The 19,799-nt window shown below is 39.4% G+C and overlaps 1 protein-coding gene and 1 long non-coding RNA gene across 2 annotated transcripts; one reads left to right on the top strand and one right to left on the bottom strand.

The window, feature by feature from the left end:
• Positions 1 to 379: 379 nt before the first annotated feature.
• Positions 380 to 11,895, top strand: LOC120407903. Its single transcript, XR_005600318.1, has 4 exons — positions 380 to 515; positions 2,539 to 2,635; positions 6,505 to 6,596; positions 9,104 to 11,895. It is a non-coding gene; the product is annotated as an uncharacterized LOC120407903 (long non-coding RNA).
• ISOC1 (isochorismatase domain containing 1) lies at positions 5,049 to 15,650 on the bottom strand. Its single transcript, XM_039544215.1, has 5 exons — positions 14,889 to 15,650; positions 12,284 to 12,403; positions 11,889 to 12,092; positions 11,415 to 11,531; positions 5,049 to 6,565 (listed from the first exon to the last, which is right to left on the bottom strand). Exons 1-5 carry the CDS (start codon positions 15,315 to 15,317, stop codon positions 6,419 to 6,421), a joined length of 1,017 nt encoding a protein of 338 aa, XP_039400149.1. The 5' UTR covers positions 15,318 to 15,650; the 3' UTR covers positions 5,049 to 6,418.
• Positions 15,651 to 19,799: the final 4,149 nt, after the last annotated feature.

The following is a 19,799-nucleotide window of genomic DNA, read 5'->3' as shown; positions in this document are numbered from 1 at the left end:
AAAGCATAGTCCCCTAATGAAGGCTTGATTGTCTAGCGACTGGCTCTCTACAGCCTTGCATATAGTGTAGTTAGTTAGGCCTGAATCCACAAAGAGGCACAGGTATTGCAATGCATAACTTTTAGGTGCCTTTAAAATCACTGGAATCTACAAACCTCAGGTTAGCCAGCAAGGCTACCAATACAATGAGATAGGGACCTGAGACTGGGATCCACAAAAGTCAGTACACTAGGAAGCTGCCTAAGTTACCCAGTAGGAAATGGCAAGGAGAGAGGATGTCTTAAACCCTGCTCCCTTATGGAGTTGCATTCACATTTCTGATCCACAGCTGGGAATGCTCCCCTGGAGTCAGGTGCCTAAGCCATTTTTAGTAAGAGCGGAGGGAGTGGAAGAGGCCTCTCTTACAACCTTTGCCCTGTGGTTAGAGGGCTCACCTTGCATGTATAAGACCCCAGTTCAACTCCCTACTCTGCTTGATGGAAAGAAGGGATTTTAACAGAGGTTTCCCTGTTCAGGTAAGTGCCCTATCCACTGGGCTATGACACGGGGTTCTTAAATCTCTCCTGTTGAATAAATAAATATTCATTGGATCAGAGAAAGAGAGTGAGAATGACTCTACAGTCCAGTGGTTAGGGCACTCAGCTGAGAGATAGGAAACACTTGTTCAAATTCCTTCCCATGAGGAGATAATTCAACTGCAATCTCCTACATCTTGAGTGAGTACCTGCACCACTGGGCTAAAGATTAGAAGAGGCCTATTCCTCCTGCCTTGCCTAATTTATATAGAGTTATAATGATGTAGCTGTGCATATGCCCCAAGGCAGAATCTTAGATGGCCAGGGAACTCTTACAGCAAAAAATTGGTGTGTTAAATTAATTTAAGCACCTACAGAGTTTGGCAGCAGCTGAGCTGGGGTTTTGTGGGTCAAAGTAGCTGCTAAATCTGGGACATAGGCATCTAAGTTCTTTTGTGGATCTGGACCTTACACTTGTGCAAAGTGGATGCAAAATGCTACAGTTCTGATCTAGACTACAAAATATGGCAAGACTGTGGCGAACCAGGCTCCAGTTTGGTGCATTAGATACAATTTCCTGAAGTCTGTAGACATGTATGCGGTTATAAAGCACTGAACTGCAAATTTTGACAAGGAGCATGCTCTGCTACCATGCTGATGAGTGTAATATAAGTGCCTAGCTAGTTAGACTGTCATGAAGAAAGAGTTAACTTTAACAGGATAAAGAAAGCAGAATGCTTGTTTACTTAAACATAAAGGCTTATATAGACATAATGGTATTTAAAAGATACAAAAAGGCATATTTTGTTACATTACTAAGAAGTAATTGCTATTAATCTCAAAATATTATAATTGAAATCCAAACACCACTAATGAGATCACCAATTATATGTGCAGCCTTAGTAGAAATCTAGCTTGAGGACTTAACTGCATAAGGCTCTTTGTGCAAAAAGATGTTGGGATAGTTGTCGTAAATACACTGGCTTATGTTGTTGAGACAGTTGTAGTAGTAGTAAAATGTTGCAGGTATTCCTACGAAATGTCAGGAAAGGCCCAATGCAAGGGATATTTCTTACCCAGCAACATGCGTTGCAGGCAGGCTGCCCCCAGCACTTACAAGGCCGGAGGAGAAGCTGACAGAGATCCACTTAGACAGCTGGAAGATTTCTATCTTAATTCTAGAAGTTCGTAGTTCTCTTCCTTCTGCCCTAGCAAATAATACTGTGGCTTATTTTCTTCTCTGGCAGTCCATGTGGCATAGTGTCACATACAGATTATGGTTTAAATCCTAACTAAAAACCTACAGTGGAGCTGAAAAACCATATTGTAAAAAAGATTAAAAGGTTGTAAATGAAAGAAAACACAAGTGGACCACAATAGGTTTCTGCGTTAGTGTGTGCATCATTTTATCCATAGGCCCAAATAAATTTATGAAACTGATTATAAAACCTAGTTGCAGAATAATTTCAAACATTGAACAAATGAATAAAAATCAAAGCTTGTTTATGAAAAAGAGGGCAAAATTCTTCAGACAAATTGCTCACCGTGAGTAGTTCTGAAACAAAACATTAACTGATTTTGAATTAGACTGGGATGGGTTTGTATGAGACCAAGGGCATTAGATTTGTTCACAATCCTACTGCAGTTGAGTATATCTTAAACTATTTTTCCAGTTCTACTCAGTCTGCTTGCTTCCTTCTTATGAGCAGACAGATATATCCTGCTGCCAGTGAGACTAACTCACAATAGATTATTCAGAGTGCAGGAATGGCAACTTGTGATCCAAACTCAAGTTGACAGGGATAATTTTAGCTTTACCAAATTTAACAGGTATCTTCATTTTTTATTAAATGTAGATATATCAAGTGGTGAGGGTAGGAGAATATTGAAAAGTTGTGATTCTTCAACATCCCTAAAAGAACAAAAAGATGAGTTTTGGAAACAAAATGTGCATATAAATATACTTGTACTGATATTACAATAGTTGTATTGATAAAAGAGTATTTCCTTTACTTCCTGCTAGTAAAGGAAGAGGGAGAAATGGAGAAAAAAGCAAGATGACTGTTGCCCAGTATTATTGGCTGAGACCATACAACACACTAAGACCCAGATCCTCAAAGGTATGTGGGCACCTAACTCTCATTGTTCCCTCAGACATATGGGGTACATGCTACACACTATCCAAGGGATCAAATCAAGCCTTGAAAATCATTAAGGTAGCAGATTTATTGAATATGTATTAGTGTGTAAGCTCATCAGTGCAGGTATATCACTATGAAATGTTTTCCTATATATATATATATATATATATATTATTCAGATTGCCAGATCTGTCCACCAGTAAGGCCACTTACTACAATCCTATACATTGGCTCAGAAGTACAGTTTATGTAATGCTTAGAATGGTATTATCAAGCCAGATAAAGGAACAGTTAGGAAGGTAGTTTTGTGTAGCCACACACTCCAATTGCTTCATGGTCATTCATTTAGGTAAAGCTATAGCTTTTTATGACTAATTAGATTGTGGGATCTTTTTATTACAGAAGATAGCAGTATTAGGTCAGTATAGACTTGTTTTAATAAAAAAGATTAGGCTAAAGGATCATGTGTTATTTTTACATCTAATACAAGGACCATTAGAAAATTATGAAATGGGCTTTAAAAAGCCTGGACTGTGATTAGCTTTTATTGTTCCATGACTATGCTTTAGCCTTATGACACAGTTCAGTTTTTTCAAGTAGGTGTTTTATCTCATGGCTTGACTCTTCCATTTAACACTGATAGCTGTGCTAGAAATATCTTAGATTAAATAGCTGGGCAAGTATCATTTTGTGAACAGCAGTAAACAGCTTGGGCTGAAAGATTTCAGTTACAAAAATAATTTGACAAATCATTTTGTGAGGGAGAGAAGATAAACGTCAATAAAACACTGTAATTTAAAGAAGGGAGGGAGTAACTTTTAAAAACCATATAGTTCATCAAGCTTTTAAAACTAAAATCAAAGGTAACATTTTTGTTGTGCATCCCTGCCAGAGGTGTAGAGCCCGATTTTCAGAGGGAACTGTGGAAGCTCAGCACCTCTGAAAATAACGAAGCCCTTAGACCTCCTTTCCTACTCCTTCATCTTTGATATTTTACTCTACAAATATGTCTATTAATGTCAACCAACAAGCCACAGATGCATAGAGAACAAAATAGTGCAGCTGAGCAACTACATGAAGAAATTAGGGCAAAATTTTCTTCTCATTTTTGTTCCCCTAGGCACAAAATTGGGCAATGAATTTTTTAATCAGTTTTAGAATCTCACTAAGACATGCCAGACAATCCAATTGTGCTGATTAACAAGTCTCACGTGAAAGACACCAATTTGACTCACCTTGTGCCTCACTTCACAAGCAAGCACTCATTTATATGACGCTATCACTCAGTATGCTTTTCCATATTTTTTTTTTTAAACTTAGGAAAAACGTAAGTGGGGGCTTTTAAAAATTAACATTTTTAAAGGCGAAATCTATAAATTCCGAAAGTATATACTAAGTCGTTGCGTCTGACGAAGTGGGTATTCAGCCACGAAAGCATATGCTCCAATATGTCTGTTAGTCTATAAGGTGCCACAGGACTCTTTGTCGCTAGGTACAAATAGGCATCATTGGTAATATGAATTAGTTTATAAGGATCCTCTTTAGTGTTTTCTTTTATTATTCCTGATTGACCTCTCTTGTGGTAATATCATTGGGATGGGGTCCATTGAAAGGAAATCTCTGTGGAGTTCTCATAGTGTTTCCTCCAATATTTTTCCCTATCTGTGGGAAAGGGAGAAGGTTTAGTTTCCCCCAAACCCTGGCACACAAACAATGGATCCAGTCCATAAACCTTATGGATCTCTGGGATCTGCTGGAGATTGAGGCACTGCTCAGGCTCTATGGTCCCTGTGGCTCATCCTGGCAGTGTGGCTCCAATGGTTTGGTTTTACTAATAATCAACTACAAATACCTGCTTGTGTTTCCAACATAAAATATGGTGCTCTGGAAAGTGGCAACATCTCTCCAAAAAGTTATATGCATAAAAGATATTGTTGGAAATTTTCCCCTCCTCACTACCACAGGTAATATAAATGTATAAATATTGAAGAAACAGAATATTTCATGAGATATTTATAGTACTTTTGTGCACAGCTGTTGATTTATATAAGTGGACTTTACTCTACTAGACAGCATGATTAATATAGTAGCCAGAAGAAAAAAAAGTAGAAGTAGGTCAGTGATGTGGGACAATGGCTTCTTCAACTCTTCCTTTCTTCTCCCTTTCCTGCCTCGAGCCACAAGAGTGGTGATCATTCTTCAAATTTTAGAGCACAAAATAAGTTCTCAATAACATAAGCAAAGCTATTGGGCCACACTCTGCTCTTAATCTTTGCACAAAATTTCCATGACATCTACGGAAATTTTACAGACAGCACAAGCTAGAATAAGAGCTATGGTAAATAATAGCTTTTAGGATTCTCCATTCCACAAATACCACAAGAGTAAGAGAGACAGTAAATGTTAACATTTTATTTGCTTTAAACATATAAAGGTTATACAATTCTTTTAGAGCCATTTTGTGGAGAAAATAAATCATTTCAAACAATACATTTACTGTAATTAGTTTTATACCCAAAAGATCAATATGTTCAATATTTTGTTTCATCTACTTAAAAATAATAATAATAATAAACCAAAAAAACCAACACCTTAAAGGTTCTAAAGTTACATTCTTGTTGTAAACATTGTGTAACAATTTTTAACCCATTTGAACATGAAGACGGTGCCTTCAAGAGGAACAATCGTGTTAAAGTTCCAGCTACAAAATTTACAACAAGTTACAGATGTCCCTTTTTAAATTACGCTTTTAGGCTAGATTCCAATCAAATTCCAACATCAGTGCTGCAAGAAGTCTGCAACAGACTAGAAAAGTTGATTATTTTTTTCAGGGATTGCTTGGCTTAATGCAGAAACCAGATGGAGTTTATTAAATCTAGTCATACAAGGATTAAAAAAATCCAAGGACATTTCTAGAAATAATTAGCCTTTAGTAATTGAAACTGAAAAAGAGTAAGATTTTTTTTTCAATTTTAAATGCTAGTAGTCTCCCACTAGCTGTGAATTACTATAAACCAATCTTTTAGATCATCTCATTGACAAACTGACAGATTTCTTTATAATTTTGAAAGGGGCAGTGACCCAATGATTGCTTCCTGGAACTTGTAGTTGAAGTACAGAACATTAAAACAGGATTAGGGAGTCAAAAAAAAGTCTGGAATAATCAAGAATCAACATAGTCCACTTCAGCCACCCAAAATAATTAAGCCTAGATTGTTGCTTGAACTACTTGGCTTGTCTACTGAATAAGCAAAGCATTTAGCTTTTATTCTAAAAGACAGACAATGTAAACATGTAGTCCATCTATTTTATACTATTGAAATTCTCTATTAAAATAGTTTAATTTATGCACAAAGTTAAAGCATATTAGCACATCACATTTACCTCAATCAATACAAAAGTGAAGCAGAATATCACAGTACACTTTTACAAAGTGAACAATCAAGAGAAATTTCACAGAAATGTGCACTTTTTGGAGAATTGTAACTATCAGTGGATACAGTACAGACTAACAGGCACCTCTGTTAATAAATAATAGAGCATCTGACAATAAAAGCTTCTCATGGTACTCAATGTCTTTGACAGCTGTGATTAAACAGAACACACTGGCATCCAGACAAAATTTTGCTAAGGCAAGCACAAATACACCAATTTTTAGTTTTATATTTTTACCGAAGCTGGTGTGAGTGTGCACGCGTGTCTGTTTACAACTTTAGTTCTTCCTTAAAGATGACAATGTGCTGCTCTTTCAAAAAGCCCTCTTTATACTTTGGAAAGGAGCCCTGACTCTGGAGCACTGGCCTTAATGATGTTTTGAATTTCTTTGAATTTTGGATGATCTTTATCAGCTACCAGCTGCAGCAAGACGGCCTCACTAGTGGTAACTATTATTCCAGTGCGAGCAAGACGCTAAAAGAGAAAAGAACAGAGACAGAAAAAGGTGAGACCCTTGCAAGTGTGGATAAGCACATACAATATATCAAATGGAGAATACTTTTACAATATTCACTAAACAATAAAACCTGTGCTGTTTTGCCCCCAGTATTTATGGATGGGAAGGATAAAACCAGGAGGCCGGTGAGAATTAAGAGGGATGGGGGAAGGAGAAAGCCAATTCCATTTTATTATGGAATATTAGGGGGAAGAACAGTCTTGGATTAAAGCATTGTATTCAGAAGGGTTTCTTTCTCCAGTTCAGATCTTCTGTGTGAATTTAAGCATGTTACTTCCCTCTATGTGAATGTTTCCCTATACATAAAGTGAGAATTATACATCTTCCAACAACAACAGCGGTTTTGAAAAGCTTCTCTCATACAGTTTTTAAAAATTTGAGATCCTAGGTAAGATGCATTATAAAGAAAATCAGTTAGCTGCTACTGAAGATGAATTTCCTTTTTCAGAGGTTGTTAGATACCGTCCAATACCCTGTTCATGGGATTGCTGGTTCCAGGGCACTGTATAGTCTCGTGAAAGTAAGAGAGGAAGACTCTTTTACAAGCCTTAGCTGTTGACTGTAATTCACTCATATTAGTCAGACAGCAATATTTTTTATTAACAATGCAAAGCTTGTATTTAGCCTGAAATGGGACATTTACACAAAGAGAACTCTTCTGAAAGACTATAAAATATTTTCAGCATAGAAGTTAAAATTGTTAGGATTAAAAGAGACCACCTATATTTTAAGTTATTTCATACAGGCACAATTAAATTCAGTAATGTTCTGTCTAGCTCCAAACATCTTGCAGTGCATGCAAACCCTGGCAGACTACAATTGCTGCCTGTACAGCAGAATATCCTAATGTATCCAGGAGAAAGGCTGGCCCCCTCTGTTAGGCCAAAGCTCCATAGCAAAGAGAGTTATACAGCTGCTTAATGACTACATCAGATCCCTGCCTCACTGATATTGTAGATCCCTATTCTGGATCCTGTCTACCTCCCATGCCCACTATCCCCATGGAGGGGACAGTGGGTAGGAGAGAAAATGAGAAGGAAATGGACTTTCCAGGCTTGGTCTCTATTGGTACCCTAACCCATTATGAGGGGTTGGGATCTTTAGCCCTTGGTAGCTAGATTAGGCAGATGTGGGATAAGCATCCCTATATTCATATCCCCACATTATTGTAGTAATCTTTGTATGGGGGGAAAATCACTATTTTTAGCTAAGTGTCTTATATTATGCAGTAAGCATGTAGTTTGTAAAACAATGGACAAATGCAGATTGTTTCCTTCAAGTTAACACTTTCTGCATGAGAACACGGCTGCAAGTTTTAATCTTATATTGCAAAAAAGCAGTGCATTCTCCAGCACTGTAGTGAATAACTTTAATCCCCATGAAGGTCACGCGTATTTTAAATTAAACAGAATATGCATAGCACAGTTAAAGATTTTAAAATACATTACTGGTATCTAACAACAACAGATACATTTTCTCTGGGTCATATACTTAAACAGATACAAGCAGCAAATGAAATAGCAGAATTTAAGCACCGAACAGGTGGACTTGAGGCTCCTGTTAAAATTCCCAAAATGATTATCAGAGCACTAACTATTAGGAAAAAGTTATAAATGGGAGCTGGAATGGAATGAAATCTGGCTCGGGAAAAACAGGAGAGTCGCTCACACTTAAAAGAAAAAACAAAACTCCTTATCCAAAAAATGCAAATGATAAAACACTACAAGAACTACATTTCAGAAGTATAGCTGAAATCTGTGTTCATGTCAATAATGCATGCGTCATTAAAACAGAATAGCAACTGAGAGTGGACTGTTAAAGAAATACATGTAAGAGAAGAAAATGCTGAGGGTAAAATTCACCTTGTGAAGAGGTGAGGCATAATGGTCACTATCTTGCCAGCTTAAAGGGTTCTGAAAGTAGCATATGCAAAGGTATATGCCTCTTCTCTATAATGGCTAGTAAAAGTGTAAATGACCTAACCATTAGCTTTGCAGATCTGTTTTAGGAAACCATTAACCTCTTTAGCCCAAGAGGAGGAACTGTTTTGCATAGAATGGGCTGTTAAATGTCTTGGGAAAAGACTTAGGACACATCTACATGTACAGAGCTGCAGCTTCGCAGCTGCAGCGTGTCTAGTGAAGACACTGTATGCCGACAGGAGAGAGCTCTCCCATTGGCATGATAAAGCCACCTCCACGAGCTCTCCCACTGACACAGCACTGTCCACAATGTCGCTTATGTTGGTGTAACTTATGTTACTCAGGTGGTGGTTTAGTCACACCCCTGAACAACATACATTCTGCTGACATAAGCTGTAGTGCAGACATAGCCTTAGGGCTTGTACACACTACCACTTACGTCAGCAACTGAGGAAACTAACAGGAGCATCAAGATAGCTTGTTAGCATTCAAAAATTTTGCTGCTTAACTGATTACTTATACTTGTTCAAGCATAACAAAAACCTAACGTATTGTAAAACAATTTTCTTTTAGAGCTTTCTTCATGATGACAAAAATATCTCAGCATACAGGATTGAATTCTAAATGGCGCTACATGTATCTGTACATATCCGAGAAGTAACAGCAAAAGAGGAGACCGTGGGATAAAAGTTGTCTTCCTCAGCTCTGGCTACACTCAGGTTTCATGCAGGATTCTCCTTGGTCAGAATCTAAACATTAAAGGGCAGTCACCCTATATACCCCATCATGAGGAAGGAGTAATCTGCCCAGAGTGGAGGAATGCAAACACGGCTGAAGGCAGCAGAAAAAAAAAAAGGTTGAAGAACTATTCCTGTTTCGTGCCAGAATGTGTCTCATTATACAGAGTACAATCATTCTGATGTGTATATGGGTCTAATTTGAACATTTTAAATGCACTGTACACCAATAATTTAGAATCAAATTGTATTAAAATGTCTACATAATAGCTTGTAGTTCTATAGTACCCTCTACTAGAGGATCTCAAAGACTTGCAGGCATATCTGAAGCAACACATATTAATGAATTAAATCTACCACCTCCCCTATGGGATAGTGAAAGAGGGAAAAAATTGAAGGCTTTAAATATTTCTTCCTATGGTGTATTTAGCCTAAATCAGGGGTTATCAAATGTTCTGAAATCATGGAACACATCTTAAGACAATCAGTCCCATGGTTATACAACATTCCTGTACATGCCTTCCTGTTTTCTGTTCCCCATTTCCCCAGCCATGGTCCCTGAGGGCAGTATTCAATTCCTCTCCCCTATAATATTAAGCAGCAGCTGTAATATAGGCTCTTCATTGCAAAAAGGAGACTAAAAGCTTGTAGAGGTGGACTGAAAAGAAGAGGAGCCAGTAACATATAACCTGTCAGCTCTCCACAAAGAACCAGCAAGTGCTTTCTGAACTACATTTTGAGAACTACTGACATTTACCCCAAACTCAAAAAAAAAAAAATCTAGAACCAATTAATTTGTTTGAAGTGCCCTTCTAGGAATTTTGAGTGAGTGCAGCTATCTACTTTTTTACAATGATAATGGATCGATTTTGACTGGACAAAATCCAAGACTTATCCAGGGCAATTCAAAAATCTATTACAATACACAGAACTGTGATTTGTGTGTGTGTACGCATGTGCACGTGAAAGATATGTGCTGTTTGTTCTAAGCAAATGTACAGAAACAGCAAAACCACCAAAATTTTGGTTCTTTTCTTGCTATATATATATATATTAAGCAATAGTAATACTGTACTGAATTAGTTTTCAGATGAGTCTGAGACTTATTTTTCTGACAGTAGTCCTTGTGTGTCATATGCATTATGTGGCAGATTTCATTAAGCTCGCACTTAATCAAAGTTACTGCATTTTTATCAAATGTTCAATCCAGTTGACTTTCCTTAAGCTCTAAAGTTTTACTCAACATAGAAGGTGTGCAACTCCTTTTTTGATTCTATGTGACTGGCACAAAGTTGTGGAATTACTGTTCATTTTAAGAGTTTAATTTTCAACTATTTTGCTAAAATCCAGAGCAAAAATTCCCATGTTTAGTGCAGATACAGTTCTCTTTTCCATCTTCGATTTTTAACACACCAATGAAGTTTGCAAGATAGTTAGTGCATTGTTTTCCATAAAACCACCATGACGTTGTGTATGAAAAGCAGGTGCACTTTTAAAATTTTCTAGCTTTATGTATTGTCACTTCTGCAACATTTGTAACATATTCAGTTGGACTACCAGAATTCTTCTAATTGTGATAATGAAACTTTTTAAAAACCTGGAACTTAAAGCTTTTTAGCTCCTTAGAGGCAAGTAGGAGTTTTAATGAATTTGCTGCCTTTTTGGGGGGAGGGTGCGGGGGGGGAGCACATTACAAGGCACTTCAGAACTGGGGCCCCTTTATACTTTGAATTGTTTAACAACAGTAGCATGCCGAGCAAAATACCATTCTGAACTATAAAAAGTTTTATAGTATTTTTATACAGTTTCATAGAGAATTCAGTTTTATGAGGTCACCCAAGGGGCCACGAAAAGTCAGTAGTTTGTAGAAGTCCAACATTTCATGAGACGCTCCCAAATTCTCGCCTGATGTCCCCAACTCTGTGCTCTCCATGTAGACACGTCACCAAAATATTTACGTTTAAAAAAAAATCCTGGCCCTCCTGTTGCTTGGTGACCTATTCTGTGGATGACTACCTGACTAACACCTCTCACTGAGTTATTCACTTGCTGTAATGTTTGTGACTTTCTCAATGGTTTGTATCAATAAGAGAACCAAATACAGACCCAAGGTGTAGAAGAAAGTCTATCTAAATTATGCAGGTTACCTCAAGAGCAAACATCCTGTCCATCATACTTCTTGATGAGGTGGCATCTGCTACAATGTGAACTTCCACACCTCTGCCAACCAATTCCAGCGCTGTTTGCTGGATGCACACGTGAGTCTGTCAGAAAAATACCAGCATTATAAAAGTATTTACAGGATTACCTAGAACTACAGTACAAGATTAAATTAGGGATCAATCCTATAATTTTCCTAAACATTAAATTACTAATTAATTCAATAGGAGTTTTGAATGCAAACTGCATAATTGCAGGATCTGGCCTTGTAAACTTAATTTTATAAGTATCTAAGTATTTTATGAGATTATCCTCTCTGAACAACTGAAATGATCACAAACAATTTAACCTTTAAGTGGTATCTGGACTATAACACTGCTTTGCATAGACATCAATATATAAAAACACATTTTCAACCATACTACAGTAATAATACACTACTATAACAAACAAGTACATACTTCTACTCCAAACAAGACAACACTGCGGACTCCAGGAATATCTGCTAAGGCAGCTTCTACTTCTGGCAATACCATAGAAAATTTTGTTTTTGGAAGCACAAGTTTAACTCCTGTTAAATCAATTTCTTGCACAGTGCTGCCAAGGCCTTTGGGATACTGTTCTGTCACAATGACCGGAATTCCTAAAATCCGTGCACCTTGGACCTGCAAGGAAAAACAAATCCACAAAAATAAACAATTATTTAAGCAAGAGAGGGGTGAACGTTTAGTATTTACATCTGGACTGTATAAGACACCAGTAACCAGTAGTATCTATGCATTGATGACAATTTGCAACTATTTTTGTAGTTACTGCAGTGGAGGGGAGGAGAAAGGGGGTAAATCAGTAAACCTACCAATCTTTGTCCTACACTGATGATATCACCAAAATATTTGATAGCAGGTCTGAATCTTTCTTGCATATCGCAACAAAAGAATACAGTGCTTGAAGGTGTCAGGTTGCCTAATGTAGTTATCTGAAAACAAAAATACAGATTTAACATCACAGTTTTAATTCAATTAAATTTTTAAATGATTATTAAAAAATAAGGAGATTTCTGGAATGGGAAATAGTTTTTAAAAACTCTGCCAAGGTGTGGGTTGAACGCATACTGAAGAACAAAAAAATTAGAGGGGAAAGGATGTTTAAGGATTTTATTTTATTTTGTTCGTTTGTTTTTAAAACTAACATGTGGCAATCAATTAAATATTGACCCAGACATACAGCAGTGTTGCAGTAACCAACAGGAATCCACAGTTTTATCAAGTGAGAGATGCACTCAGGACAGTTTAAATACACAATGAGAATTGTATACTTTAAAATATAACTGCTAGTCACAAGATCTGACCTTTTGACAAAAATATATACAATTCTGTAACCACAACTAAAGGGACATTACTTCATTAAACTTCTCTCAAAACTGTTTTACCTACTAATGTTAAAAATTAAAAGTAGTATAACAAAGTTTAAAATAAAATTCTCTTTCTATATACTTGGTATGTATTCATATTCATATTATTTGAATAGTTTTACAGCAGGCTACGTAAAAAAGCATTAGCAAAGTCAGTACAAACTAAAATTCCATACCGATGATGACTTGTTTATATTGCTCTATATACTATACACTGAAATGTAAGTACCATATTTATATTCCAATTCATTTATTTTATAATTATATGGTAAAAATAAATATGCCATTTTTCAGTAATAGTATACCGTGACACTATTTGTATTTTTATGTCTGATTCTGTAAGCAAGTCATCTTTAAGTAAGGTGAAATTTGGGGGTACACAAGACAAATCAGACTCCTGATAGGGGTACAGTAATCTGGAACGTCTGAGAGCCACTGAGGTAGAGGGAGTCTGACCTGATAACCTGCTAGGGCACAGGACTCTATTACTAAGGCTAATTTATGAATAACATCCCAATAAGTATTTTCTGGTGATGCAATGTCAAAAATTAATAATTTTTATTATTTGGAATATGGCTATTCTTTGTATTTCCAACTCATCCAGAATTTCTGCCTGACAGCGGAAAATTAATTGACTACAGCTAAAACCTGAACATTTCTCTCCATATAAAATTCACATTTTCATTATTGAAAAATAGTTGACGTTTTAAAACGCCCTAAGCTGGAAAAAGGGAAAAGGGAGGCAATTTTGTTGTGAATGCAGTCATTACAGCACGACTGGCATAAATCTCTGGTTTGTATAAAGATATCTTACTATGAAAAACATGTACCATATCTGTCTAGCAGTCTTCTATAACTTATAAGAAGCAGGACTGAATATAAAACTGGGGGCATGTAGTGCATGGTACAAAGCTCTGGCACAATAAAATTTGTAATTAAAGATTAATCTTTGTTTTCAATGTTGAATCCTGACCCCAACCTCAATTCCACCTTAGCACAAATTTAGTTGAAAGAAAGAAAGATTGCACAGGTTGTCTATTTCAAATGACAAATGTTTACTGTTTTATGTATTGTACCATCTTTGGGGAAAATATGGTCTGATTCATTAAATATAAAATCAAGATTCAAGGGCGGCTGTGAGATACATGTGTTTCTGTGAAGTGCATTAGGTTACGGGCTTAATAATATAAATGTGTCAGTATAATATAAAATGTAGGTTTGCTGTATTGCTTCCTCACGGACATTTTGCCTAATCCCTTTTTTACTCTGCACTGAAGTTTCCCTCAGACATTGCAAATCATTATTACAATTAAAAAGACTGTCAGGAAACATAGCACTCTCAGACACTGCTATGCAATCATTTTTATAACCTGTCTTCTATATTGTATCATTTTTTAAAACAAAGACATTTATTGCAACATGTGGAAGCTCAGATATCTGGAGGATAACTATATTTGTTATTTAACTGTTTGGGCACAATAAAAGTGATAAGAGCTAATAAATTGTATTCCTAAACTCTGGTCACAACTGTGGACATAGAAATCTATGTATGCATGTTAAGAGAAACTGAGGTTACACGCCTTCAACGTTAATTTTCCAAAAGAAATTTTAGAGCAGGTTACATAAGAGGGGGTGGCTACAGCAGGGGGTTTCAACACCGTATGTGGACTTTAGAGAGAAGCAGGCAGTGGGTGTGAAAAGGGGTATGTGCCTGAGAGGGAGGTAGCTGGGGGAAGGGCACTGGAACAATTTTTATAGTTGGGGGGGGGGGGGTGCTAAGAAGCCATTGAACAAAACTGTGAAGCTTGTATATAATGGAAACCACTTCAAGGGGGGGGGGGTGGCTTTAAGGAGTCTTTAAAGGACCGGGGGAAGCCAAAGCGGGGCCCTGCAGACTGAGAGCTGCCGGGAGTGTATTCATGCAAACAGGGTGGGAGGCGTGCACCTCAGAGGAGTGAGTCTCACCCCCGCGTGCTCCAGGGAGCCCGTAACTCCGAGCTAGGCAGGCACAGGGAGGGCGGGAGCGGCCCCTGGCCGGGGTGGTTCTCACCTGTATCTGCAGGGGCACCAGGCGCACTTTGCAGCGCTCGCTGACCACGAAGCCCTTGGGCAGGTCGATGTACTGGCTCCACTCCTCGGCGAAGAGCTGCACCACGAACTTGCGGTGCATGTCGAGCTGGTCCCCGTAGAGGCTCAGGAACTTCTGGATCAGCAGCTCGTAGCCGGCGCCGTGCGGCACTGTCGAGGGCCGGGCGAAGACCGAGAAGCAGAAGAGCACAGGCACCGAGCCGCCGCCGGGCCCGGCCGGGCAGCAGCCCCCGCCGCCCGCCGGAGGAGCAGCCGCCGCCATGTTCAGGGGCAGCCGCTCAGGCGCCTCCCTGCGGCCCAAGCCGCCGCTACTGCTGCTCCGCCAGCCGCTCCCGCCCCCCGGGCAGACGGGCGGCCCCCAGTCCCGGCTCCTGCTCCGCCTCCTCACCATGAGGCCCCGCTCCCAGCCCAGCTGCGTCTACCCCGGGCCTAGGGCCCTTCCGCCTCAGCCCGCTCGCTCGCTCCCAGCCTGCTGGGAGGAGCGGGGGCCCCTGCCTGGCCTGGCCGCGGCGCCCCGCAGCTGAGGCTGCGCCTGCCGCTGCACTGCCCCCGAGCGGCTCCCCTGGGGCAGAGCCGGCGGCGGCGCCGCACTCACCTCAGCTGGGCTGCCCCGGCATCCACGCCGCGGTCCCGGACCCAGCACCGGGCCACACCATGAGCACGGAGAGGGCCGGACTCTGTGAGGCAGCCGCAGCACAGCGGCTCCTGTCACCCTTCCCGCGGGGCGCCTTAGCTAGACCCAGTAACCAGAGGGGACGTTCGTGGCTGTCAGGCTGCCGCTGGGAAGGCGGGATGCCTCTTAGCAGTTTGCCATAGTTAGGGTGACCAGATGTCCCGATTTTATAGGGACAGGCCTGATATTCAGGGCTTATTCTTATACAAGGACCTATTACCCCCCTCCCCGTTCCGATTTTTCACACTTGCTATCTGGTCACCCTAGCCATAGGTACTGTTAAAAGACTAATCTGGAATTGCTGCCAGCTAGGGTGACCAGATGTCCTGATTTTATAGGGATAGTCATGATTTTGGGGTCTTTTTCTTATATAGGCTCCTATTACCCCCCACACCCGTCCCGATTTTTCACATTTGCTGTCTGGTCACTCTACTGCCAGCACTGACTGCTCCGTGCTCCTGCTCGCAGAGTTATTAACTTTCACGCAGTAAATAAGCACTGCAATTTTTACAATAAGCCAAAAAACAAGGCCAAAACAAGCCAGTCCCTAAGAACCCCAACACTAAGTGACTAGATCCCCCCGATCTCCAGTCTGGGACTGTGGTGGGCCCACTGTGCATCCCTGACTCCTTACCCCCCTTGCCCCCACTTGCCGGGAGCCGATGAAAGAAAAGAAGCTACAAGCCAAACAATCTACAAGCCAAAAGTAGCCAACAAGCAACTCACAAGTCAATTAAGCCAAAAATAAGCCCAATTTCTGTGGTTTTTTTCATGGGCTTTGCATGTCTGCATACCGCTGGTGGCCTATATCTTGCACTTATTGGTAGTGCCTAAAAGTCAATTTAGGCCTTAGAAACACGTTATTCTTTGAGACTATTCCTATTTGGTAATTACCTCAAATGGGTAAAGGTATTTCATGGAGTGAACACATCTGGAGTGCTGCAGGCATTAGATCTGATTACCAACCAGTAAAGATAAGATTTATCATTACATAGCGAAATGGAAAGTATGAAACAATCTGATACTTAAACAAAAATCGTCCTTTATATTTATCTTCAGTGTGTGCCTCAGAGAGGATTTGCTGCATGTTTAAGGCCTTAACCATATGGAGACTGTAATAGTGTGTGTGCATATATAGTAAATATGCCATTGATATGGCCTGAAGACTGCTTGTGTTTTAATTCACATCCTTTGAAAGCGTTGCAGCCTGAGCTTTGACTTTGATTTAGATTCAGAACAGTTTTTCATGCTGTCATTATGGACATATATGATAGGTTAATACATTTAAATGCAAAAAAAAAAAAATCTTGGAATTACAAAGCAAGGCTTTGAGCCTGCAATTGGCTCCAAAGGGGGAGAACTTTGTGCCCACATGCCCTCTTCTCTCATTCTCTGAACTTCTGGTGGACTATGTGAAATTGACAGACTTTTGCCAGAAGTAACTTGCCCAAGATCACCCGGTGAATGAGTAGCAGAACCAGGAATATAACCAAGTTCTTGTCTTGAGTTTCTAGGCAGTTCTGTTATACTCCAGATTATTTGGGAAATGGTCTGAATTGTAGGAATGAAATACCAACAGCAATAACATCTCAATTTCTGATGGCGTTTCCCATGATCATCCAGTTCAAAACGGTTCACACACTTTACTGAATATCTACCTATCTAAAATACATGTGTTGGAAATCTGTGACTGGGTGATACACAACAGTTATCATAATGCTCAAGAACTAACTTGACTGCAACCTTAGCACAGAATAAACCTGGTGCTTGATTAAAAAAATACAGTTGCTAGCAAATGTAGTCCTTCAATTTTGTATTTTTCCCTGCTGATGCTAAATTGCCACATTTGGCAGACACTAAAACAGCCTTAACTGATTAATGAAGACCTTGTTCAGTAGCTGTTTTTAGTAAAAATTCTATGTTACATGAGCAGACATTCAAACTGAGGGTCTTATTGTCTGTAAGCAGAAGTTATACCAAATGATATAATGATCAAGATACAGGTCCAAAACATTTATTGACTCTGCCCTCATTTTCTCCCAGTAAATTCAGCAAGATTGCCCAGACACTAATGAGGTCAGAACTTAGACCACAGTATAATTAATGACAGGGCCCATTTCTGCCATCTTACTCATGTTGAGTTAGTACTTACACAAGTAGTTCTACTGGAATCAGTAGGACTGCTCACATGAGTAGGTACCACTCCCTGTGGTATAGAGTGGAAGAATCAGGCCCATAATGATTAAAGCAATGAATTACATGGATTAGTAGGGAAAGAAAGAATGGTCTAGTTTAGTGGAAGCTGCAGCTGCCTCTCTGTGATCCACATGGCTTAATTTAGATAAGGATTTTCTCCTAGCATACACTTAATGCTCAATGCAAAAGTCTGAACACACTTCTGCTATGTTAAGAGAACATAAAGCCTAGCATACTTAGGATCAACCCTTTCGAACTAATGTCATCTGCAAATATTTTCTTAGACCAAAGGACTTGGAAGCAGATACCCTTGATTTTGATTTCTGGTTCTGCCACTGATTGCGGTCTGACATTTGCCAAGTGACTTAACCTCTCCATTCTCAGGTTACCTAGCTGTACAGTAAACATAATAGTGTGTTCCTTTCTGGGATGTTTTGAATTTAATTACAAATTATTATTTTTGTTGTATTAGAAATACACATTTTAGGATGAATTTCAAAGTTTGTGAAGAACATGTAGTCATGCCTGCCAACTAGCCGGTATTTTGTTCAGGACTTACCGGTATTTTGTAATTGCTCATTCAGGTTTACTGTTCGGCTGATACAGTTAATGACTACAGCCAGTCACTTAATACTATTAAGTAGAAGCATTTGAACTGAACAATTTTATGGGTCAGTCAGTTAACTTGAATCAATTCCAGTTCTCCAAATGAAAAAGGTGACAAGTTCAGTAATCTGTGTGAATCCTATTTATCCTGTTTGAATTAATCAGTTTATAGTTGATCTTAATCTGTGATGTGCCATTTTAAAAAATTATAACAGCCAGTCCTCCGCACTTTACTTTAATTGTTTCCAGTATTCAGTATCTAAAGTCAACATCTTTACTTATCAGTCACTCCCAGATTTATATATAAAAATGAGAGCTGTGTCTGCCCATAGTTACCTTAGACGCTTCTAATTTTCTGTGCGAATTGAATTTTCATATTGTGTATTTGAGAACCATCAACTTGCTGAATGTATTCTCGGTACCATAGGAGGGGACTGGCTGTTGTTGAATAAGCCCTAAGAAATAAGTAAAAGAACTCAACAGAATACCTACATTATTATTTATTTGTTTTATTGTAGTGCTTAAAAGCACCTGTCATGGAGCAGGACTCCATTATGCTAGGCACTATACAAACACAGAACAAAAAAATAGACTGTAAACTCTTTGGGGCAAAGACTATGTATAAGACAAGAGACAACAGATGGGTACAGATGGAGTGATGGGGAAGTACAAAGAAATAATGAGACACTATTGATCAGCATAATAGGCAATGGTCTCTGCTGCACACCAGCAACCTAGCCATTGTCAAGTTTTTTGTAGGCTTCATGGCAAAGGCCAGTTTTAAGGAGTGTTTTGAAGGATCATAGTGAGATCGTTTTTGGGGTGTTTATGGGGAGTACCTTCCAAGCATGAAGGGCAGCATGGGAGAAAGCATGTAAAAGAAGGTGATTGTTTGAAAATTAAACGAGGGCAATGGAGGCTGTCACAGATCCAGTGTGACTACACTTGGTGACAGCCCACCAGATCACTTTGTGGGAATCCAGTCTCTGGATCCCTGGGTGTTTTAAGCATCTGGAGTCGGAACAAAGTCCAGGCACCATCCAAGTCTTAGGACCCTCGGGGACACTCTTGGAATGCAGACCTCTACCTAACATTCCTGTCTGGAAGCTGAGACCTCACTGTCCCCTGCCTAGACCCTGGAACCAGTAGTGATTCCTCAGACTCCTGTAGCTTAAATACACCCACTCCTAGGCCTGCTCTACACTGAGGTGGAGGGGGGTCGATGTAAGATACGCAATTTCAGCTACGGGAATACCGTAGCTGGAGTCGACTTATCTTATTTCGACTTACCTCCCGTCCTCGTGGTGCGGGATTGACAGCCATGGCTCCCCCATCGACTCCGCTACCGCCACTCGGAGATTGATATATTGTGTCTAGACGAGATGCAATATATTGATC

The sequence above is a fragment of the Mauremys reevesii genome, linkage group 6 (genome assembly GCF_016161935.1).
Source record: "Mauremys reevesii isolate NIE-2019 linkage group 6, ASM1616193v1, whole genome shotgun sequence".
Classification (NCBI taxonomy): domain Eukaryota; kingdom Metazoa; phylum Chordata; order Testudines; family Geoemydidae; genus Mauremys; species Mauremys reevesii.
Note: the sequence above shows the minus strand (reverse complement) of the source record. Positions and strands in the feature narration are given on the sequence as shown.